Below are 24,111 nucleotides of genomic sequence, written 5' to 3' on the forward strand. Positions count from 1 at the left end.
TGGCGCTGGCAGTGAAGAAAGACGGTGGGGGTGTTTAGTGGGAATTCAGAGGAGCAGGCGGCCAGGGGCCCCTGTCTGGGGAACTAGGCGGAAGCCCAGGACTGAGGCCGCTTGCTCGCCTCTGTTGGTGGCTCTTCCTTGAGAAGAAGCTTAGGCTCTGGTGATCAGGGACCCGCCTCCCCGCCCCAAGCCGTTCCACACCCTTGAGTCCTGGGCACACGGAAGAGCCGTCCTCTCCTGCATGACCAGCTGGGCTGCCCGTGACCGCGCATCCTCTCCACTCACAAACGTGTTTGCATCTATGTGCATACATCTGATTATGAATGAATCCAAAGTGAAAGTCGCTCAGTCGTATCTGACTCTTTGTGACACCATGGACTATACAGTCTGTGGAATTTTCCAGGCCAGAATAGTGGAGTGGGTAGCCCTTCCCTTCTCCAGGGGATCTTCCCAACCCAGGGATCGAACCCAGGTCTCCCGCATTGCAGGCAGGTTCTTTACCAGCTGATTATAAATAAATAATCCATACCTATAGGGCACAGTGGGGCTTCCCTGGTAGCTCAGCGGTAAAGAACCTGCCTGCCGGGAGAGAGACTCGGGGATGTGAGTGCTGACCTGGCTGGCTAGGCCCGTGTCCCCTTCCTGCCTCACTGCCCTACATGCGTCCCTCCTGAAGCTGCACACTTGGTCAAAGAGGACAGCCATCCCCGACAGAGGAGGACCCATCTTTGGTCAAGCATACGAATAGCTGTGCTCTCTGTTAGAATCTCTAAGCCTGCTCTCGAAAAAGAGACGCAGCAAGGTTCTATCCCCGGGTCAGGAAGATCCCCTGGAGGAGGAAATGGCAACCCACCCCAGTATTCTTGCCTGGGAAGTCCCATGGACAGAGGAGCCTAGAGGGCTACAGTCCATGGGGTTGCAAAGAGTTGGACATGATTTAGCGACTAAACAGCAACAGCTTAAAACACTTTCTAAAAGTTACAAAAAGACAAAATAAAAGTGTGGGCCCCTCCCTCCCAGCCCCAGTCCCCCAGTTCTCCTCCCTAAAGCGTCACTAAGCCCAGTGTCTTATAGAAGAAGAAGCCCTCTAGAAGAAGCCTGTGCCTGTACAAGCAAATCTATTTTTATCCTTGAAGAAAAAAGTGTGCCCAAGTGATAGCCAATTACACACCCCATTCTACACCTTGCTGTTTTTACTTAACAGTAGGTCTCAGGATTTGTTCCAGAGCCTTTCGGTACAGAGAATTCTACTGTTTGGAGGTGCAATCATTTCTTTAACCAGCGCCCTCTTGACAGACATTCAGGTCATTTCCAAGCTTTCGCTGTTACAAAATACAGTGTCCCTTGCAAAACTGTCACTTGCGCGCGCGCGCGCGCGCGTGTGTGTGTGTGTGTGTGTGTGTGTGTGTGTGTGTGTGTGTGTGTGTGTGTGTGTGTGTGTGTGTGTGTGTGTGTGAAGGAGAAATTCCTTAAAGAGTTGGTGGATGGAGGGGTGCATTTTTAGTTTTGATGGAATTGCCAAGCTGTGTGCATGAGGCCTGGATCTCTGCAGGCTGGCCAGCCCCAGGGTTTTATCGTGTTTTCAAATCTTGGCCAAAGTGATAGGGGAAAAAAAAATCCTATTGAGTTTGCCTTGCCTTTCTCTTATCGCAAAGTTCAGCATCTTTGTGTTTCCAAGTTATTTGTAATTCTTCTCTGTGAACGGTTCATATCCTTTGCCCATTTTTCTGTTGGTTTGTTCATCTTTTTCGTATTGATTTATGAGAATATTTTTTATATCAGGAAAATGAGCTCTTTGTCCATGATAGAAGTTGCAAATATTTTCCCCCAGTTTGTCATTTGTTGCTTTTTGTTTATGGGTATTTTTTTTTTCTATCCATGCAAGATTTTTATAGAGTTGAAGGTATCAATCTGGTTTTATGACTTTCTGGAGTTTGTGTAGTACTTACAAAGTACTTGGCAAATTCTTTGCTTTGCTGAGATTGTGTATTTTTTAAGCCCCTGTGATTTTTCCTAGTTCTTCTAGAATTTCATTTGTTTTTGTTTAAAACATTGATCCATCTCGCATTTATTCTCGTAAATTCAGCTTGATTTTTTTCCCTCAAATGGCATCCTGGTTGCTCCAAGACCATTTGTTGAATAATTGATCTATTCCCCACTGACCTGAAATTCTACTTTAAGCCTCTCTTAAATATCCCATATATACTGGGGTGTATTTCTAGACTCTGGTTCATCGCTTCATCAGTCCATCTGAAAAAGAACACACTGCTTTAATGACTGCAGCTTTATGATACAGTTTGGTATGTGTGCTAATCTCTTCCGCTTGCCGTTCTTTTTCAGAATTTCCTTGTCTATTCTTTCGTGGTTTTCTTCAGTGTGAATTTTTGAATCGTTTTGTCTAGCTTAAGAAGTCTTCCATGTGTACGTTTTCAAAGTGAGGAAGAGTTGACGAGAATGACATCTGTGGAACGTTGATTCTGTCGACCCTTCTCCACTCTCCATTATCCCTTCCCCACTGAGAATGTGGCTAGCAGGGCTGTTGTGTACAGTAGTCCAAGCTGTGTACTGCACAATCCCAGAACTAAGGTTAAGAGGCTACTGGCCCCTGCTAAGAGTGTATGAGCTCTCCCCCCTCAGGGGATCTGTCCCCCTGCCTATATGATCAAGAGTAGTAATAACTGCCTCTCCCATAGCACACACCAGTCACTTGCCTTTCCTAAGCACTTTATGTTTTTTAATTAAAGCCTCACAACAAACATATCCCCAGTTTACAGCTAAGGACACTGAAATGCAGAAAGTCAAAGTCATTTGCCCAAGGTCAATGATCTGTGTTACCCACCTGTGCAGCCATGACGCAGAAATCTTTTCCTGCACATAAGTGCATGCGCGCGCGCACACACACACACACACACACACAGATACACATGCAATCAGAGTCATCCAGACACACACGTGAACACACAGACACACACACGTGAACACACAGATACACATGCAATCAGAGCGTCATCCAGACACACACATGAACACACAGACACAGACACGTGAATACATACATACATACAAAGATGCATACAGACGCATGCTCAAAGACATACAGAGACACACACACACACACACTCAGACACACAGATATACATGCAATCAGAGAGTCATCCAGACACACATGTGAACACACAGATACATACACGTGAACACAGACACACACACGCGAATACATACATACATACAAAGATGCATACAGACGCATGCTCAAAGACATACACACACACACGCATGCATACACGCACACGCACACACACGCGCGCACGCGCACACGCGCACACGCACACACACGCACGCACACACACACACACGCACGCTATTCCCGCCAGCATCCTTCTCCCATCAGGCTTTCCTGCCACAGCTCACACACTCCCAGCCCCCCGGGCCTTGGGGCAGGGCCGGCCCATCTAGGAAAACAGGCTGGCAGGACTCACTGCCACGCCTGCTCTCAGCTCTGCGTGGGCCTCCCTCCCAAATCCCTGTATCCCGACGTGAGTCCCAACATGAGGGCCCTTTCATCTTTGGGAAAAGGAGGTGTGGCCACATCTCAGGGTCTTGGGGCAGGAAGCCTTGGCCTCAGCCAGGAGGCCTTGTTAGGATCGCTTGGAATGAGGGAAGACGCTCTGATCTGGGTACCCAGCAGGTTCTCAGGAAAGGCTAACGCCCCACCTCCCCTCTTCCCTCAAGTCATTATCTCCAGCAGCCTCTGGAATCAGCCCATCCAAGCAGAAGCCATTTGGCTCCAGACTGGCGCCCCTAGGAGAGCCTGAGGAATGCATTGGCGACTGCGGATGTGGGGGGCACATGACCCGCGAGCCGGGTGGCAGAGGCCTGGGGTGTGGGTGCCGGGCGCGTGTGCCCGTGTGCGTGTGCAAACATACCCGCCGCCCACCCCCCACCACCACCACCACCGACTCCTCTGGCTCTGAGTCAGCCCACCTCCAAGGGATCTGATCTTCGGGGGCTGGGAGCGTTATTGTTTTAAAACAAACGCGGGATGACAGGAGCTAACAGAGGGTTTTTAAGAACGCGATTCAAAGGGCTCTTGAAAGCTGCTGGAGAATATGAATGCGCCTTTGAAGTGCGAATGTGCCCATTTGTTAAACTGAGAGGAGCCGGCTGCCTCCGAGGGTGGGGGATCGTTTTTCTTGGCAAATGAGGGCCTGCCTGCCTCTCTGCCCTTCGCCAGCTCCAGAGATGCATGAGGACCCCAGAAATGGGGGACCGGGGGTGGGAGACACCCCCTCAGGACACACTCTAGGAGAGGCGCCGCCTCGGCGTCTTTAAGGCAGCATGCTCGCGTGACCGTTGTTACGCGTGATGGGCAGACGTGCCAATGAGCAGCGTCAGCTCCGGGCTGGGAACACCGGCGCCCGGGGAGAGAGGCCAAGGGCGGGTGGTCCAGGGTGCGCCCCTTGCATGTCTGCACCTGCCCTCCAGCCGCCATCGGACCACCCCCAGCCTGCCCTCCAGTGGCCCCCACAGGGAGGGTCTGTAGCAGGGTTGGGGTTCCAGGAAGACTCCCCACAGTCTCTAGTGAAGATGGAGAGACCTTGGGGTTGGGTGGGAATCTCTGCAGCCAGCTGGTGGACCTGGGCCCCAAGCCGACATTCGGCTTGTCCTGAGTTGTCCGTCTGTGCATAAGCTCAGACTGAGGCTTTGTCACAAATGCGTAAACTTATCTGAAACCCAAGGATGCCCAACCCTGGTTAAATCTGAGGGTGAGAGGATAGAGCGGAAATCCAGGCCACCAAGCCCCACTGATCCTCCAAAGATTCCACCTGGGATGCAGGAGGGGCCCGCTTCCCAGCCCCTGCACACCCCCGACCCGGCCTGCCAGGCCGCAGCTGGGTTCACTCCCTTCCACCCTTGGGTCACTGCCTCCCGACCCCAGACAAGTGCCCCTTTCTCTTCTCTGGCTGGTCCCATATCTGAGGCCTGAAGAATAACGCCTTGTGTTTTTCACTGTCTGGGCTCCTAGTGGGTCGTTAACTCTCAGACCGAAGTCTGTCTGGGGCATCAGCCAGTGCTGAGGGTGATGGAACCTCCTTCCCTGGCAGGAACACCAGTTCTCTGATGTTGGAAAAGAAACGAACGTTTGCAGAACATTTACTCTGGGCCAGGCACAGACCTAGAATTTTCACAATTGTTATCTCATTTAACAATGGGCTTCCCGGGTGGCTCAGGCGGCGAAGAATCTGCCTGCAATGCAATGTTCAATCCCTGGGTCAGGAAGATCCCCTGACGAAGGGCATGGCAACCCACTCCAGTATTCTTGCCTGGAGAATTCCACGGACAGAGGAGTCTGGTGGGCTACAGTCCATGGAGTCGCCAGGAGCTGGACACGACTGAGTGACTAACACTATCTCATTTAACTCTTAAGATATCGCAGTGGCTGTTTCTCTTCCTGTGTCTCCTGATGGAGAAACTGAGACTCAGAGAGGTGAATGCATGTCCACAGCCAGGCAGCTGAGCACAGACAAGGTGTGGTGCCGAGACCCCTCTCCCACAAGGCTTGGAGGTCGGGTGCCCAGTGCCAGATTTGCCAGCAGCTTTCTGGCTTTGCGCACCGCCCACCCTTCAGGCAGGGTGATGGGTGGAAAGTGCTTGGATTTGGGTCTGGCAAGCTCAGAGGGTAAAGTGTCTGCCTCCTATGTGGGAGACCCAGGTTCAGTCCCTGTGTCGGGAAGATCTCCTGGAGAAGGAAACAGCTCCCCACTCCAGTATTCTTGCCTGGAAAATCCCATGGACCGAGGAGCCTGGTGGGCTACACTCCATGGGGTGGCAAAGAGTCGGACACGCCTGAGCGACTTCTCTTTCACTTTTCACTTTCGGGCCTGGACCTGACTCGCCTTGGTTGCAGCTCAGGGCTGCGGGGTCCCCGGGCCGTACCCTTGAGAGCAGGTGATCAGAGCCCCCGCACAGAGTGTGCTCGCTGGATGAGCTGGTGAACAGAGTTTCCTGGAGCTCACTTTCTCCATCTCTCAGACGCAAAGGCGTCGAGTCCGCGTGTGGGTGCCTTAAACCCATCTTCCTCTCCATTTCACCCTCATGCTCAAGTGCAGGGTTGAGTGCTCAGCCTGCAGGGCTGGCTGCTTGCCTTCCAGCTGTGTGACCCCCGGCGGGTTTCCAACCCCTCTCTGAAAGGTGGATTTTGATCCTGTCTGGCTGTGAGCTAGATCCGGTGAGAGGATGTTAAAGCCCCTGGAACAACCCAGAACCAACCTAGTAGTGCTTTGGTCCCTGTGTTGTTTCCAGTGCGGGCCCCTCCCCCAGCCCAGCCCCTCCCCTAAAACACGGGGCTGCTCAAGGGTGGGCGTGGAGGCCCTCTCCCCCTTGCTGCGTCTCCCAGTTCTTTTGTCAACCCCTTCGTCTACTTCACTTCTGCCCCTTTTCCAACTGGCCGGAAGACAGAAAGCCTCTGTTTCCACCCAAAGCTTTTGGTCTAAGTGGTCCCCAGAAGCCTGGGGTCCTTCGTGCACTGTCTGTGTCAAGGGGAGCTGCGGGGGGCTCGTGCTTGGCTGGGCCCAGGGGCTTCTGGGAGGAGGCCGGCGGGGAGAACCCGCTCTGCCTACGAGCCCTGACCTGAGTTCCGGCCCTTCCCGGGCACAGGACCTTCGCCCGTTCCCTGCTGCGCCTGCCCGGTCTGCCTCCCAGAGGACGGGCTCCAGGTGAGTGGCTGCAGGCAGGTGAGAAGTGGTAACCAGCGCCTCGGTGTCTCTGTTCCCCGCAGATGACGTGCCCCCCTATTTCAAGACGGAGCCGGCGCGGACGCAGGTGCATCTGGAGGGCAACCGCCTCGTGCTCACGTGCATGGCCGAGGGCAGCTGGCCGCTGGAGTTCAAGTGGCTGCGCAACAGTCGGGAGCTGACCAGGTTCTCCCTGGAGTACAGGCAAGCGCGCCGCCCCGTCCCTCCCGGCGGCCAGGGTCCTGCCGTGTCCTGCAGTGGTACCTGAAGGGGGAGCGGGCTGGGATGGCAGTTCAGGGACGCTCTGGGCCAGGGCTACAGGGGGGCTGGGATGGCGGAAGCTGCAGGAGGTTGGGCGGGGGGAAGGCAAGGCAGCCTTGCCCTGGGGTGAGAAGAATCTGCCAGCTAAGCCAGCAGAGGATGACTGGAGGGTGGGCTGGGGGCGCTGCCCCATAGGGTAGTCCAGGCAGCCTTGGACGGGGCAGAGGAGCTCAATGCCAGCGTGAGCTGTGACCAGATCCCCACCCGCTCCCTACTGAGAAGATGCTGCTGTCTCAGGGAAGCTGTTGGAGGGGCCTGAGTCCAACAGAGAGCTGTGGCATGTGACTACCCGGGATCCATAAGTGATGGATAGATTCTGTTTGGGAGGGAAATTCAGGGGGAACACGGAAGTGGGGCCCCATGGGCATTTGGACTCATCTCCGCTTCCTGCTATGGCCCTGCATGGTGCTGTGGGCTGGCCGGGCCCGCTTCCCCAGGACACGGCAAGTGGAAAAAAGGGGAGCACAGAGAGAGAGAGAGGCTCGGGTCTCAGTGAGGGCAGGTGGAAGAGTGAGCGCGAGGCAGCCACCCCCGAAGCCAGACGGCCTCCAGCCTCTCTCCTGGCTCTCCCCCATTCCTGCTCCTGTCCCCCCATCCCACCAGGTTTGATTGGCTCCCGACCCTGTGCCTGGTAGTTAATCCCTAGGCCTGATGTGCATAATTGGTTTTGTTGGGGAAACAAGATTGTCTTGCCCTGGGGATGTTGACACAGATCACGGATAGGAAGGCAAATGAGAGGGGGGGGATTTAATTGCTTGAGGATCTGTCCTTCCCAGGAAACCGTCCTTTTCTTCATGAAGCCAGGAAGCCAGCGTTTGGGGTGACCCTGGTGCCCAGGTTCCCTCTACCCTACAACTGGTCTGGATGGGCTTGGTGGTGATGCCGAAAACTCGGCCGCTGTACACAGGTGCCAGTTTGAATTTCAGAGAGAGTTTTGAGTGAAGTAGAAAAGAATAGCGTTATTGTTTTGCCAGGCAAATGGGGACATCAGTTCAGCTCAGTTCAGTCGCTCAGTCGTGTCCAATTCTTTGCGACCCCATGAATCGCAGCACGCCAGGCCTCCCTGTCTATCACCACCTCCCGGAGTTCACTCAGACTCACGTCCATCGAGTCAGTGATGCCATCCAGCCATCTCATCCTCTGTCGTCCCCTTCTCCTTCTGCCCCTAATCCCTGCCAGCATCAGAGTCTTTTCCAATGAGTCAACTCTTCACATGAGGTGGCCAAAGTACTGGAGCTTCAGCTTTAGCATCAGTCCTTCCAAAGAAATCCCAAGGTTGATCTCCTTCAGAATGGACTGGTTGGATCTCCTTGCAGTCCAAGGGACTCTCAAGAGTCTTCTCCAACACCACAGTTCAAACGCATCAATTCTTCGGCACTCAGCCTTCTTCATAGTCCAACTCTCACATCCATACATGACTACTGGAAAAACCATAGCCTTGACTAGATGGACCTTAGTCGGCAAAGTAATGTCTCTGCTTTTGAATATGCTGTCTAGGTTGGTCATAACTTTTCTTCCAAGGAGTAAGCGTCTTTTAATTTCATGGCTGCAGTCACCATCTGCAGTGATTTTGGAGCCCCCCAAAATAAAGTCTGACACTGTTTCCACTGTTTCCCCATCTATTTCCCATGAAGTGATGGGACCAGATGCCATGATCTTCTTTTTCTGAATGTTGAGCTTTAAGCCAACTTTTTCACTCTCCTCTTTCACTCTGATCAAGAGGCTTTTTAGTTCCTCTTCACTTTCTGCCATAAGGGTGGTGTCATCTGCATATCTGAGGTTATTGATATTTCTCCCAGCAATCTTGATTCCAACTTGTGTTTCTTCCAGTCCAGTGTTTCTCATGATGTACTCTGCATAGATGTTAAATAAGCAGGGTGACAATATACGGCCTTGACATACTCCTTTTCCTGTTTGGAACCAGTCTGTTGTTCCATGTCCAGTTCTAACTGTTGTTTCCTGACCTGCATACAGATTTCTCAAGAGGCAGGTTAGGTGGTCTGGTATTCCCATCTCTTTCAGAATTTTCCACAATTTACTGTGATCCACACAGTCAAAGGCTTTGGCATAGTCAATAAAGCAGAAATAGATGTATTCCTGGAACTCTCTTGCTTTTTCCACGATCCAGCAGATGTTGGCAATTTGATCTCTGGTTCCTCTGCCTTTTCTAAAACCAGCTTGAACATCAGGAATTTCACGGTTCACGTATTGCTGAAGCCTGGCTTGGAGAATTTAGAACATTACTTTACTAGCATGTGAGATGAGTGCAATTGTGTGGTAGTTTGAGCATTCTTTGGCATTGCCTTTCTTTGGGATTGGAATGAAAACTGACCTCTTCCAGTCCTGTGGCCACTGCTGAGTTTTCCAAATTTGCTGGCATATTGAGTGCAGCACTTTCACAGCATCATCTTTCAGGATTTGAAATAGCGCAACTGGAATTCCATCACCTCCACTAGCTTTGTTCGTAGTGATGATTTCTAAGGCCCACTTGACTTCACATTCCAGGATGTCAGGCTCTAGATGAGTGATCACACCATTGTGATTATCTGGGTCGTGAGGATCTTTTTTGTACAGTTCTTCTGTGTATTCTTGCCACCTCTTCTTAATATCTTCTGCTTCTGTTAGGTCTATACCATTTCTGTCCTTTATCGAGCCCATCTTTGCATGAAATGTTCCCTTGGTATCTCTAATTTTCTTGAAGAGATCTCTAGTCTTTCCCATTCTGTTGTTTTCCTCTATTTCTTTGCATTGATCGCTGAGGAAGGCTTTCTTATCTCTTCTTGCTATTCTTTGGAACTCTGCATTCAGATGCTTATATCTTTCCTTTTCTCCTTTGCTTTTTGCCTCTCTTCTTTTCACAGCTATTTATAAGGCCTCCCCAGACAGCCATTTTGCTTTTTTGCATTTCTTTTCCATAGGGATGGTCTTGATCCCTGTCTCCTGTACAATGTCACGAACCTCATTCCATAGTTCATCAGGGGACATAGCAGGCTCAAAAACTGTGTGTCCCAACCCAGGAGGATTTGGGGAGTTCTATAGCAGTGGTTCGATCCCTGGGTCGGGAAGATGCCCTGGAGAAGGAAATGGTAACCCACTCCAGTATTCTTACCTGGAGAATCCCATGGACAGAGAAGCCTGGTAGGCTACAGTCCACGGGGTCGAAAAAAGTCGGACACGACTGAGCTTCACTTACTCACTTACTTATAGCAGTGGTTCAAGGGTGGGGTTGCTGATCAGATTAGGGTGTGCACTCCCTTAATCTGGCTTTAGGTGGTCTCCTGATGAGTTTCTGTGGTTCTTGAGGTTATCAAGCTGTGACCTTCCCTCTGAAATGAAGAATGCTTCATTAAATACTTCATCTTCCTTTTATTGGGACTTTTCCTTCTGTAAGTGGGCTTTCCAAGTAGCTCAGTGGTAAAGAATCCACCTGCAATGCCGGAGACCTGGGTTCGATCCCTGGGTTGGGAAGATCCCCTGGAGAAGGAGATAGCAACCCACTCCAGTGTTCTGGCCTGGACTTTGTGTGTGTTTGTCATTCAGTCGAGTCTGACTATTTGGACTGTTTGACCCCATGGACTGTAGCCCTCCAGGCTCCTCTGTCCATGGAATTCTCCAGGCAAGAATACTGGAGTGGGTTTTCATTCCCTTCTCCAGGGGATCTTCCTGATCCAGGGATCAAACCCAGGCCTCCTGCATTGCAGGCAGGTTCTTTACCATCTGAGCCACAGGGGAGGCCAACACTACCGCTTTAATTTTGTAAAGAGTTCAAAAATATTGTTCTGTGCCTCGAGGTGGAGCCAGGACCCCACCCCAAGCGTCCACTGTTGCTTCTTGGCCACGCCTCCCTTGTCTCTGCAACCCCTCCCTTCCCTGATTAGCAACTCTGGACCTCAGGGAAGGTCATGGAGGCAGAAGGCTGTTTCCTGCACAGAAGAAAACAGTCACATAAGAAGACTTTGGTGCCCAGGAGCCCCACAAGCTCCTGCTGGGTTTCAGTGGGAGTGGCCACTTTGGCAAATGAGAGAGCAGGAGGGGCCAGGGCGGGAGGACCACCCTCCCCTCTGTGGGTGGTGAGAGACCTGGGCCTGGATGAAGGAGGCCCTCCAGGTCTGGCCACTCTGGGCTTTGGTTCTCCAGGGAGCCACAAAGAGACCAGAGGGGCCTCCCTGAGCGGCCCCTGTGATGGTTTTCAGTCGGGGTCCCAGAACCATGCCTAAAAGCTCTGTGGCACCTTGGGCAGTTTTAACAGTTTCCATGATGAGCCCCTGGAGCCTCTTGGATGGTGGATGTGCTTGAGTGGGCACCCCCAGAGCACACCGATGGCATACCACACTCTCAATGGTGTCTTTGCCCTGGATTTCCGCTGGCAGGGAGCCGGAGGCAGGACCCAGGAGGAGGAGAGTTGATTCCTTATCTGGTTCTTCTGGTGCCTGAAACTGCGAGGACAAGGGGGTGGGTGTTACACAGAAGCACATCCTGGCTCTTCAGGTTCAGATTCGCCCAGTGATGGAATGAGCTTTCTTTGGACCCCGTCAGCCCCCTGACCCTGGAAGCATCCGGATTGTTGTCAGGGTACAGGTGTTGTTGATGATGGTAATGATGATAATAATCATTGGCAACCAAAAATGAATTTATTTCATGGCTGATGTTATGATAGGCTCTCTGAGAGTATCTCCTTTAATCCTGTCAGCAGTCCTATGGGTAGGTTCCATTGTTTCTCCCCCATTCTACAGATGAGCAAACTGAGGCTTAAACAGTCCACGCAAGGTCAAGTTACTGAGTTGGGCTTCAGATATAAGTCAGATGACCACAGGGCTTGAATTCTTTACCACCACCCACACTGCCTCTTATTGAAGAAAGACTGTTGCCATCGCCTCCTCCATGTATATATATCCTAAGCATCTTTCTGCTAACCGTACCCTGCAAGTTCTAGAGAACAAAGATGCATTTCAGAGCTTGGCTGGATGGGAGTTATTCAGGGGGACATAAATGAACTTCCATTCGAGGAGCTCAGTCTTTTGCCTCCTCACCCCTAGGAAGGCTTTTTATGCCCAGGACAGCCTTCTTTTCTGTCTTTGTCCAAACTGTCCTGTTTCCTCCGCTTAGAATATTGTCCCTTTCAGAACCTTCTTGCTGTTTCCTCCAGGGTCCCAGCTCTTTGGGAAAGCCTTTCCGGATAGAATACCTGTGTGCTCTCAGTAAATCTGTCAAACATACATGCGTGCGCGCGTACACACACACACACACACCCTCATTTCTGCCTCTCTCTGCCCTTCGTTTCTGTCCCTAATACATCTCCACATACTTTGCCTTCTAATTACTTACGTAAGACCATGCAAGTAAACCGCAGAATGAAGGAAGAGCTTCAGGTGCCTTGGCAGTTCCAGGAGTCTCAGGACTTATTAATAGAACCAAGAACTAGATACTGTCAGGGCCTCTGGGCTCAGGGCTGCTCAGCTGTGCCTGCCTCTGGATTCAGACTTTATTCTCACGCAGTGAGACGTTGAGAAGTCCAAGAATCCTAGGCTTACAGCCGCATGATCTGAGCAGAAGGAACTTCCCTGTACGACGAGATCCATGTAGAAAGACCCAGGGAAGGATTCTTATTGGTCCAGCCTGGATCTGCCCCTACCAATCCCCGTGGGGCACCAGCACGGAGAGCTGTGATTGGCCAGGTCGCGTCACGTGTCTGCGCCCAGTCCCAGGACTTTGCGCAGCAGCTCCTAGAGCCCAGCGGTGGAAGTGAAAATGAGAACTCTGAGCGGAAGAAAGGAAAAGGGTGTTGGGCAGACAGACAGAAGCTACCCCACCAGTCCCTTCACCGCCTCTGCCCCTGGGGAGGGCAGGGTGCTTTTTCCTTCCTTCCTTCTTTGCTTTTTAATTTTGCAAATTTCCAAATATTGGAAAAACTATGATGGTACCATCAACACTTGCATACCTTTTTACCATTCGTTAGTTGTTAATATTTTGTATCATTTGCACTCTCTCTTGCTCTCTCTGTGTACACATATGCGCATTCATGAATTATTTAAGAATTAGTTGGGACTTCCCAGGTAGCCTAGTGCCTAAGGCTCCGTGGTCCCAATGCAGAGGACCCTGGTTCCGTCCCTCGTCAGGGAACTAGAGCCCACATGCACAATTAAGACCTGGTACAGCCGAATACATAAGAATAAATAATTTTTAAAAAAAAGAATTAGTTGCCGATATTATGTCAGTTCACCCCTAAGTAAAATTTCCCAAGAAGAAGGCGTTTTCCTACAGAACTACCACACAATTTTCACGCTCAGGAAATTGCACATTGATATTAATACAATATTACTATCTGACACACAGTCCATATTCAGATTTCTCCATGGGTCCCAATTATACCTGTGTGGACATTTTTATTATTGTTATTTAATACAGGATCTAATCAAGGACCACGCACTGGGTTTAGTTGTTATGACTCTTTAGACTCCACAACTATTCCTCATTTTTCTTTCCTGTCTTTCCCAGCGTTGACATTTTTGAGAGTTCAGCCAGTTTTGCAAAATGTCCTCCAGTGTGGATTTGTCCAGTTATATCCTCATAATTACGTTCATCTTTTTGGCAGGGATATTCTCTAGATGTTCATCCTTTTCAACACTTCACACTCACATGCACCTGATGTCAGCTTGTCCCATTACCGGCGACGGTAGGTTTTTTCAACTGGTCAAGATGACATTCACAGATTTCTCCCTTGTCAGGATATCGATGTAATTTCTCCCTTTTGGATGATAACTGGAGACTGTGTGAATATTGTTCTCCCCAGGAATCTCCCAGCCAGTGGTTTGACATCCATTGATGAGTCTCACCTGAATCAATTATTACCAAGATAGTTGTGATTAGCACCTTTTCCGTCCTTTCTTGTATTAGTTAGCATTATTTCATGACAGAGACCTTTCCTTTCTCACCCCCTTTAAAATAGTGTAACACCTATATGTACTCATGGATAATTTTTCATCTGCGTTTTAATCCATTCCCATCATTATTCGTTTGGACTTTCATAGTAACCCAGAGTTGGCCAGCGGAGCTTCTTTAACCTGGCTCTGGAGTCCTTTTGACCTGTCCCCATTGGATTTCTAGCACTTTCTTGCTTTTTGGCTCAACTGAAGATTCTGATTTCCCCTTGGGAATAAATGCATACTAAAAACCCCGTCGTGTAAGAGATCAGTCAGCTTCTCACCATGATTCTCTGACCACTGCTTTCTGCTGAGGCCTTCCTGTCTCTTGCAAACCCCAGGTTTTGAGTTGGGTGATAATATCCAATTTTCAGGCAGAAAGATGGCTGAATTTACTGAGCAAGTTGAGAGAAAATAAAACTGGGAGCGACGTTGTAAATTTAACTGTTTCCCATTCCGTGTTCAAAGGAAGGAGTTAGCATGCACATCCAGTCTCCAAGGATCTTTATTCTCAGTGGGCTCTGTCCCAGAATGAGTCAGGGATGTGTGGAGTGTGTGTGTGTGGAGAGAGAGAGAGAGAGAGAGAGAGAGAGAGCCACATGGAGAAAAGCCCCAGCCTCTTTCTGAGCGCCAGGGACTCTGCAAGGTTTGTGGGTCTAAATCCACCCTTGGGGGCAGAAGGGAAAAAACCTGGACTTTGGGGTTAGGCCCACCTGAATACTTTCATGCTTTTCCCGTGACTAGCTCTGTGACTTTCGGCAGGAATGCTTAGCCACCCTGAGTTCATTTTCTCACTTTGGAACTGGGCACAGTCATGCCTACTCTAGAGGGTTATAGTGGGGACTCGGTGAGAGTCTCTGGGGCAGATGCAGTTAAGGTGCAACAGACATGAAATGATGGTAGCTGGTAGGTTACACCGGGTGTCGTCTTAATAGAATAAGGAGACAAAGAGCAAACCCACCAGAAATGTCATGTGCAGGTGAGTGTGTCTCCAAGGGAAATGGCAGCCAGCACTCTTGTCTGGAAAATCCCTTGGACAGAGAGGCCTAGCGGGCTACAGTTGATGGGGTCAGACACGACTTAACAACTAAACAACAGCCGCTAAGGTGTCGTGGTGCTCTGCGTACACGTGATTCCTTAGGTCTCATGCATGTGTTTAGTGGTTGCTGCTGCTGCTGCTGCTGCTAAGTCACTTCAGTCATTTCCGACTCTGTGTGACCCCATAGATGGCAGCCCACCAGGCTCCGCCGTCCCTGGGATTCTCCAGGCAAGAACACTGGAGTGGGTTGCCATTTCCTTCTCCAATGCGTGAAAGTGAAGTCGCTCAGTTGTGTCTGACTCTTAGCGACCCCGTGGACTGCAGCCTACCAGGCTCCTCCGTCCATGGGATTTTCCAGGCAGGAGTACTGGAGTAGGGTGCCATTGCCTTCTCCAGTTTAGTGGTTATGAGTTATGAGCACGCAAAGCATAGATGTGTTTGTGTGACGTCCTGGCTCTGTGGGGTGGTAGCTCACATAAAGGCCAGGCCCTCTGCGTTGCCCTGGAGCCTGCTGAGCCAGTTTGCTCTCGCATCCCTCGCACCCTTCCCTCCCGTGGGGCGTCGGGGGCATCTCTCCAGGTTGAATCAGGTCAGGCTCCATTGGTGTCTGTGTCACCGGCCAGGGCTGCGTGGATGGGGACTCTCCCACCAGCTGAAGACACGGCAGGTGAGGCAGTGGCCATGGGGAGGGTGGAGGATAGACCTTAACCTCCCATCCTTGTGACCACGTCCTGGCAGAGCCGTCAACCGCATTATTTGTCCCGCCCAGTAGTGCCTCCTCCTGTAAGTATTCTTACACCTAAATAGGCAAGACTTTCCTGATGGTCCAGCGGTTAAGAATCTTCCTGCCAATGCAGGGAACACCAGTTCAATCCCCGGTCTGGGACGATCCCACATACCGTGGGGCAGTGAAGCCTGCGCACTGCAGCTGGGCCTGAGCACCTGAGAGCCCATTCTTCACAACAAGAGAAGCCACAGCGGGCCTCCAGACTGCGCTCCGCAACCGGAGAGCAGCCTCCGCTCAACGCAACTAGAGCAAGCCTGCACACAGGCGCGAGGACCCAAGGCAGCCAAAAAAATAAAGTAAAAATAAAATTTTTAAGTCACATAGGAAAAACAAATCAGCAAGGCAGACCACACACACACACACACACACACACACACACACACACACACACTCCCACGCATAGTCAGGCACACGAATCCAAAGAACTGTTTATTCAGGCTCACTCGGTTTCAAGAACTTAATATACATCATTTCACAGCAACACTGGGAGGTGTTCTTACCCTCCTTCTGCGGAAGCTCGCAGAAGTTCCTGAACGTGGCTGGGCTCGTCCAGGGAGCAAGTGGTCAATCCAGGAGGCCTGCCACCTGAGTGTTCTGCCCTTTCTGCACCGACGCACACAGGTCCCTGATGGGGCTCCTTTGGCCCCACTCATCACTGTGTGTTGTTCTTCTGGCCCCAGAAGCGAGAAGCAGGGGGCCCCTTAGACCCTCTGGGGTGCAAGGGTGAAGGCGTGAGACCAGTTGAGGCTGGGCCCTGCTGGGTGTGGGGGTGGGGGCAGGGAGGCTCAGGTGAGCCAGGCCTGGCATCTGGCTGGCCCCCGCTGGGTCCTCAGCCCCGCCGCCAGCCTGACATCCTTTGAGGGGGCATGGCATCGGGGAGCCGCCCGGCTTGGGGGTTGGGGAGAAGGCAGAGACCCCCACGAGCGACAGCCCTGCTGTGGCCACAGAGTAGGGGACTCCTGCAGAGCGGCCGCCGCTTTTGAAACCCTTCAGAGGAGAGGATGCAAGGGAGCCCCTGGGGCCAGCTGCAGTGACCCCGTCCCCTCTCCCGGCCTCCCTGTAGACACGAGGGCAGGCAGCAGAGGCCAGGGAGGCAGAGGCTGGTGGGCTTCCCAGAGGGCACACGCCACGCGGGGGCCAGGAACCGAGCCAGGCTCTTCCCAGCAGCGATTCTGGGAGGTTGGTGCCATTATTATTATCTCTGCCCCAAAGTTAGGAATCACCGTTCGGAGAGGCCCAGCGACTTGCCCACAGTCACACAGCCAGACCTGGAGAGCCAGGTTTCACCCAGGATCTCTGGCTGGAGCTCCTGGCTCCGGCTCTGAGCTCTCTCACCCTGCTTGCCCTCCCCTAGGGCAGAGGCACTGCGAGGGCACAGCCCCAGCTAGCCTAAATCACCACGGAGGAACCAGTCATGGCTGATACGTGGAGCCGAGCGTGGACCCGGCCCTGCTCTGAGTCCTTCACACACATTCACTCTCTTTTTTCATTGTTTTTTATTTGGCTGCACCAAGTCTTAGTAGCGGGATCTCCAGTCTTCATTTCAGCAAACGGAATCTTCTAGTTGCAGCGTGCCTGAGTGCTAAGATACTTCAGTCATGTCCAACTCTTTGCGACCCTATGGACTGTAGCCTGCCAAGCTCCTCTGCCCACGGGATTCTCTAGGAAAGAATAGTGGAGTGGGCTACTGTGTCCTCCTCCAGGGGATCTTCCCAACCCAGAGATCGAACTCACGTCTCTTAGGTTTTCTGCGTTGACAGACGAGTTCTTTATCACCGGTGCCCCCGGGGAAGCCCAGGTGCAGCCTGTGAGATCTTTCAGTTGAGGCATGTGACCTCGTAGTTATGAATATGGGTTCTAGTTCCCAGGGATCGAACCTGGGCCGCCTACATTGGGAGCACAGAATCTTAGCCTCTGGACCACCAGGGACATCCCTAACTCTTGATGACGAACACTCCAGACGGCCGTCCACCCCTGCTTTGTTCCGCGCTGGCCATGCTCACCTTGGTTCTCGTTCTCAGTCCTTGCACATGCCAGCTCCTAAGGGAAGCCATCTCTGTACATGAGGGACACATCTTCCTGGTTCAGCTCCCCGCCCAAAGCTCAAAGTCACAGGACTAAGGCGAGCGAGGTCTCCTTCCTCCAAGCCTGATGAAGGAACATCAAGAGATGCTCATTGGTTCACCCGGTGGAGAATTAGGACCTTCTGTCCACCTGGCCCAGAGCTCGGCGAGGAGGATCAGCCCAAAGGCAATGCCAGCTCCCTCCCCACCCCGCCCCACCTCCCACTCCCTTCCTGCTGATCTTTGGAAATGTTGATTCCAGCCCAGGAGCCAGTGTGTGCTTGGTGTCTGGACTGCCTCTCTCCCCACCGTACTCTTTCTGCCCCAGCCTCATTCCCACCCTCCTGGGAAGTCTGGACCCCTTCTTCCTCAACAAAACCAGACCCTGTCTGCGTGTCACCAGCCTCTTTGGAGATTTACTCCAGTTCGACCGTGAGTTTGGACATCTTGTCCGAACGTTGAAGGCTGCTGGTGAGAAAGCTGAAGTGCAGGAATTAGTTATGATGGGCATAAATTGAATTTTAATAGAGATGTACGTGGCATGGAGCCAGTGTACTCAGGCAGAGGGAAGGTAGTAATTAAAAGTTAACGAGTTTAGAAATGTCGAAATCCTTCGGGAGGGATGGGGGAGGCAGGCCAGGAGGAGGACGAGACCCCCCAGCCAAGCGGGCTGTCCGGCCCCTGGCCCCTGGCCCCGAGGCCACTCTTCCCACCCCTGAGGATCCTGATTGGGAGGGAGGCTGCTGGGAGGTACCCAGCTCACCCCACCTGTGCATCCGGGGGGGCCCTAGCAATGGGGTGGGAGCCGAGTGTGAGGGGCCCTCCGCGGATGGCAGTAAGGAGAGTAGGGTTTCTCGACCTGGGCGTTCTTAATGTTTGTGGGGGGTGCAGTCTTTCTTTGTTGTGAGGGGCTGCCCTGTGTTGTAGGGTGTGGACCCACTTCATGCTGGGAGCTGCCTCCCCCGAATGTGACAACCGAAAAGTTCTCCAGATCTTGCCAAAGGTACCCTGGTGCGGGCTACCTACCCACCCCGCCTTTGAGAACCAGAGCAGCAGAGCTGGGCACCGGTGCATGCAGACTCTCCCCGCTGGAGCCGGGCTCGGGGGCCTGGCATGGGAGGGGGAGGGCGGAGAGGGCTGGTCCCCCTCCGGCCCCTCTTGCGGGGGGTCTCTCCCGCCCCAAGCTGTCTCTACTTCCTGTGGCACAGAGTTGCTTTCATCAACGCCGTGTTTGGTCCTTGGAGTGGGATGAGCAAGGCGGGTGTGACATCCATTGCCCAGACCCAGGCAGAGCCTCTGAGTCCCCGGGATGCCTGGCCGGAGCTCATCCGCCCTGTGACCGGGAGGCGCCGGCTCCACAGGTGTTGGTACTATCTGTGCCCTGGTCTCCACTGGGCAGTCTCACTTTTTAAAGCCGTGGTGGAGGTTGAGGCCATTGGTGGGAGGGGTCTCTGTTATCCATAGCATCCCTGACCTGATCCCCTAGGGGCCCCAGAACGCCTCCTGACACCACCCGGAGGCCCTGAAAGCCTGGCCCATCCCACACCCTGAGGTGGAGTCCTCCCCATGCTTGAGGACAGGTCCTTCCTGGGCCCCAGGGCACCGGCCACGGCCACGGCCTCAGGGTCCGCTGGTGAGTGACGGGAGAAGCCGGAAGAGGGGCAGGCAGGAGGCAGAGAGACCCCGCAGGGCCAGGGCCAGGGGTGGGCAGTGAGAGGCACGGCTGGCTCCCCCACCTCAGGGTGCCGTTGCAATAATTATGCCAATTAAGATGAGTAAGTTCAAAATGTGAGGGGAAAGAGATGGGGGAAAACTGGAAGCGAGAGTCTCTAAAACACTGGCTGTCTCGGTTTCCATAGCAACCAGTTTCCTCACTCTCTCACTAATGGGTCCTGGCTTGGAGAGGGGGGTGGGCCCCCCACTGCTGAGGAAGCCGGGGATGGATGGTAGGTGTTGCCTGGCTGGACTCAAGCTTGGGGCAGAGGGGTCCCGGGTCCATGTGCCTGGGGCGGGGGGAGAGCCATGACTGCAGGATGGCTCCCTGGCCGCGGGGCCAAGCCTGCACCTAAGTCTCGGAACACCGTGAGAGGTGCGGGCAACTTGCCCCGGAGATGCCAGGGTTAGAGTCGAAGCCCAGACCCCTCCCCAGTCTCCATTCAGCACCGCTCCGATTTCACCAGGACAAGTTCAGGAGAAGGCGGACCCCCCGATCCAGTTAGATCGGGGGCTTTTCCTTTGGCAGGTTGAGCATCTCAGGATATAGGGAGGACAGCTTGTGCTGGGGGTGAGGGTTGTGGCCAGGCCCCGGGTCACAGGCTCTGTCTGCTCCTTTCTCTCCCCTTGGGTACCCACTGAGTCCTCGTGTGTCCCCGTGGTTCAGCGTGTGGCTCCGAGGCATCACAGTCCTGAGAACCCTTGGAGGCAGGCAGGAAGACCACCTCCCTGAGGCCATGAGTTTCCCCTGAGGGGGCAGGCGGGGAGGGGCCACTCCAGTGTCCTCAGCTCACTGACACTTGTGCGGCTGGCGCAGCTCTGGGGGGCCCATCCACAGGCCACGCGTGGGCACCAGGTGTGACCCGACACCCAGGTACATGCATGAGCCCTCCTTAGTGCATTTAATGCTCCCTGGGGGCCAGAGGAGGCTGTTATCAGGCTTCCCACTTTACAGATGGAGAATCTGAGAGCCGGGGGTAAAGGGACGCACCCAGGGTCTTGCTGCAAATCAGGGGCGGAGTGAAGGATGTGGACCCACTGGCAGCCCCGCTGCCCAGAACAGCCTGGAACACAGGGGTGTGCACACAGGAGCCACACCCTCTCTCCCTGCTCCTCTCCTACTTTCTGACCCGGGCAGCCCTGGGGGCAGGTGGCCTTGTCCACCCAGACTCTCCAGAGTGCAGACCAATCGCCCAGAGGAAGCATCCACTGCTTTATTAAAGGCTCCCGGGGAAAGCTCCTCTCGGTCGAACTGAGGCTGTTTATTTCTACCACTAGGAAGCTTAACATGAAAATTAGGGCGGGCTTGATCATCCATCACCTGAAATTGATGGATTTGGATTTGGCCCGAATCCCTGGTAACCAGTGCAGGAGAATGGGCATCGGGCAGCGGTCACGTGGTGCCCGAGGTCCTCCGGGAGGGACGGGAAGGGAGGTCCCAGCAGAGGCACGTATGTTTTTCATCGGGGCTGTTTCAGTGCATGGAAATGAGATGCTCATTCCTCCTCCCCACACAGCTGGGCTGGAGACCCCAGGCTGCCCTGAGAGCCTCCCTCTTGACTCCCGCCTCCCCAGATCTTCCCAGGGGGGCCCCCTCCCGCCTTGGCTCTCAGCCAGGACACAGAAACTAATTAGATCTTGCCTCAGTTCTGTGCTCAGGCAGGCAAATGGGCCAGACAGATGCCTGGGGAGTTGGTAATGACCCCTGCTTCCTGGGGGCTGCCTTGGTGCCTGACTCCCCGTCTCCCCACCCGTACCCCTCAGAGACCCATCAGACCTGTTCATGAGATTTCTCAGTGTGGGAGGATTCAAGTGGTCCCTCCCCTGGGTCTTCATTCCCCCAAAAGGAGTCTCTGCTGCGACCACTTTCTGCTTTCTGACTGAGGGGGTCCCGGGGGAGTTTGTGATTTTGAACTTGCCATCCTGCCAAGGAAGAGACCGGCTCCCAGCTGGCTGCCCTGGGACCTCCCTGGTGGTCAGGTGGTGAAGAATCTGCCTTGCAATTCAGGGGACGTGGGTTCCATCCCTGGCTGGGGACTGAGATCCCACATGTCCGGAGCCCCTGCACCACAGCTGCAGAGTCGCGTGCCTCACCGAAGACCCTGCATGCTGCCACGAAGACCCAACACAGCCCAGTGAATAAGCAAATTTATTTTTTTAAAGCCTACCTCCTGGGGGTGGGCTTGGAGGAGGGGTGGGGTTGAAAGCAGGGTTTATGGCTCCAACCGGCAGCCCTTGGGGGCTGGAAAATGCCCGAGAGTTCCCCGGCTCAGTGTGAGCCGGCAGCAGGTGGGAGCTTCCTGCCTGCAGAACAAGAAGCAGCAACCAAGAAAGACAGCCTCCCCAAAAGAGGTCAGGCGCAGTCCCTGGCGGTCAGCCCGCAGCTGGCCTCGTCCAGAAGCTCAGCCGCTGCAACTGCTCCTTGGCCTTTGACCCCTGGGGAACAGAGCGAGGACCCCTCCCACAGGTGCACACCCGGCCTGGCCGCGGCCACAGCTCCTGGTCAGTTGCCTCCAAACCTTAGTCACCCAACCGTGGTTTGCTGTTTCTGGGCTGGTCCCTCCTGCGTGCTCTCATGACATTGCGTTTAGCGGGCGGTCAGTGAGGCTGGCAGGTCATGGCGAGGACAGCTGGGCTGCTGGTCTCTCCCTGTGGCTTACCAGCCTTCGTGCCATGGTGGTCTGGGGCAGTGGTCTGGGAGGGCAAACGTGGAAGCTGCAAGGCTGTTGAGCCCTGGCTTTGTAATGTTCCACCAGGTTCTGCGGGTGAAGTCCTGAGGCCAGGCCGGATTTAGGGAGTAGGGGCAGAGGGTAGCTGCCACATCCTTCCTGGAGTGGCTACAAAGCTTTGAAGCGGCTGCCTGTCCAAACAGGATGAGTAGAGTGTGGAGGCGAATCAGGCTAGACCCAGGCCAGAACGATCAGGGCTGGTGGGATGCGTTGCGGGGCCAGCTGCCCAGGGTCTGAGCAGATGTTGGGAAGCGCAGGAGGTGGGGGCTCAGCTCTAGGCCCGGGGGCTCAAGGCAGCTGCCATCCTCGCTCCAACGCTGGATGGCATGGCAGCCGAAGCTCGGACGCTGCTCCTGGGGCTGGCAAGCGGGACAGGAGCGTTGTGCCAGGTGTTAGGAGACTGTTAGAGGGGCTGAGGGCAGAGCTCCTTTCTCCCAGGACACAGTGAGTGAATGACAGTAACATGAGTAATCCCAGTGGCAGCTAACTCTCAGCACGTGCTTCCCGCCTGCCTCATGCCAGGCCCTGTCCTACTAAGCACGGCGGGTGAGATGTCATGTCACCCTTGCCCCGTGCCTTCAGGTAGGGACCATGGTGTCGTGGTGAAGAGCACGGAGTCAAAGGCCCACTGGCTGTGTGATCTTGGACAAGTTGCTTAGTCTCTCTGTGCCTTGGTGTCCTCATCTTTTTCACCTGCCGAATGTGGATAAGATGAATTCTGATCTCATAGGATAGGGAAAGGGGAGTACATGCATTATTCTGTATGTAAAGTGGGTAGAACTGCCTGGTTTGCTTATGATGATGATTATTATTACCCTTGTTTTATGGCTGAGGAAACGGAGGCACAGAGAGATTTGGCAACCTGCCCAAGGTTACGCAGCAAGTAATACACACAGACAGTCCACAGCCCTCCTTCTTCCCCTGTGCCCACCACCCCAAGCGCTGTTGCCCCCCAAGTCCCCAGCCCAGCTCTGGACTCTAGTAGTTGTTCAAGCCTGTTTTCTGACTTCAGTGGCAGTGTGGCCAAGACTCTCCCAAAAGGAGATATAACCCAGAGAGCCGGGAGCTAGGGGAGGGCTCAGGGAGTGGGCACCTGCCCCACTTGGATGCCTGAGCCTCGGGACTCAGAGAAGAGAGACACAGGGCCATCTGAAGCCTCACCCCAGGTAGACAGGAAGGGCATCCATCCTGACCCTGAGCCTGGTCTGGGCAGGAAGGGAGCGGGCAGCTCATCAGGCACCCCGCCCCCCCGCCCGAGCTGCCAACCGCAGGCATGGCGGGACGTCCAGGGACGCCTCTGCCCAGCGCTCCCCTCCTGACCTGGCCCAGCAAGCTGGAGGCACCCCAGGAGGACAGTGGTTCATCCTCCAGCCTCATCAGCATTCATTCAGTTCAGTTCAGTCACTCAGTTGTGTCCGACTCTTTGCGACCCCATGAATCGCAGCACTCCAGGCCTCCCTGTCCATCACCAGCTCCCGGTGTTCACTCATTAATCCCCCCAAAATCTGTCCTGGGGAAATCAGGAGTCTGGTGGAGACCAGGGAGCAGGACTCAGCCATGCAGGAAGCGCGGGCTGGTCGGGCAGAGCATCCCCCACACTCTGTGCCCACAGGAGGCTCCCACTTCAGTGAATGTTTCTACCATGCACATTGGCCCCGCCCTCCTTAGGATTAATTACCCGTCATCCCTTGTGCCCATTAAAGCGGCCACAACAGTCACTTTTGCTGTAAGAGGAGCAAGTCCTTGTTCCCTCTCTCCCCTGAGATCCTGAGATGTCCAAGGGATGGCGGTGGCAGACGGAAATG

At 53.8% G+C, this 24,111-nt stretch overlaps 1 protein-coding gene across 1 annotated transcript in view; it reads left to right on the forward strand.

The window, feature by feature from the left end:
- Nucleotides 1-24,111, forward strand: part of SDK2 (sidekick cell adhesion molecule 2) — a 272,623-nt gene that overhangs the window by 120,496 nt on the left and 128,016 nt on the right. Inside the window, exon 2 of the mRNA XM_018063889.1 lies at nucleotides 6,779-6,938. Coding sequence (XP_017919378.1) covers nucleotides 6,779-6,938 — 160 coding nt within the window. The remainder of the gene's footprint in view (nucleotides 1-6,778; nucleotides 6,939-24,111) is intronic.

The sequence above is a fragment of the Capra hircus genome, chromosome 19, assembly GCF_001704415.2.
Source record: "Capra hircus breed San Clemente chromosome 19, ASM170441v1, whole genome shotgun sequence".
Taxonomy (NCBI): Eukaryota; Metazoa; Chordata; class Mammalia; order Artiodactyla; family Bovidae; genus Capra; species Capra hircus.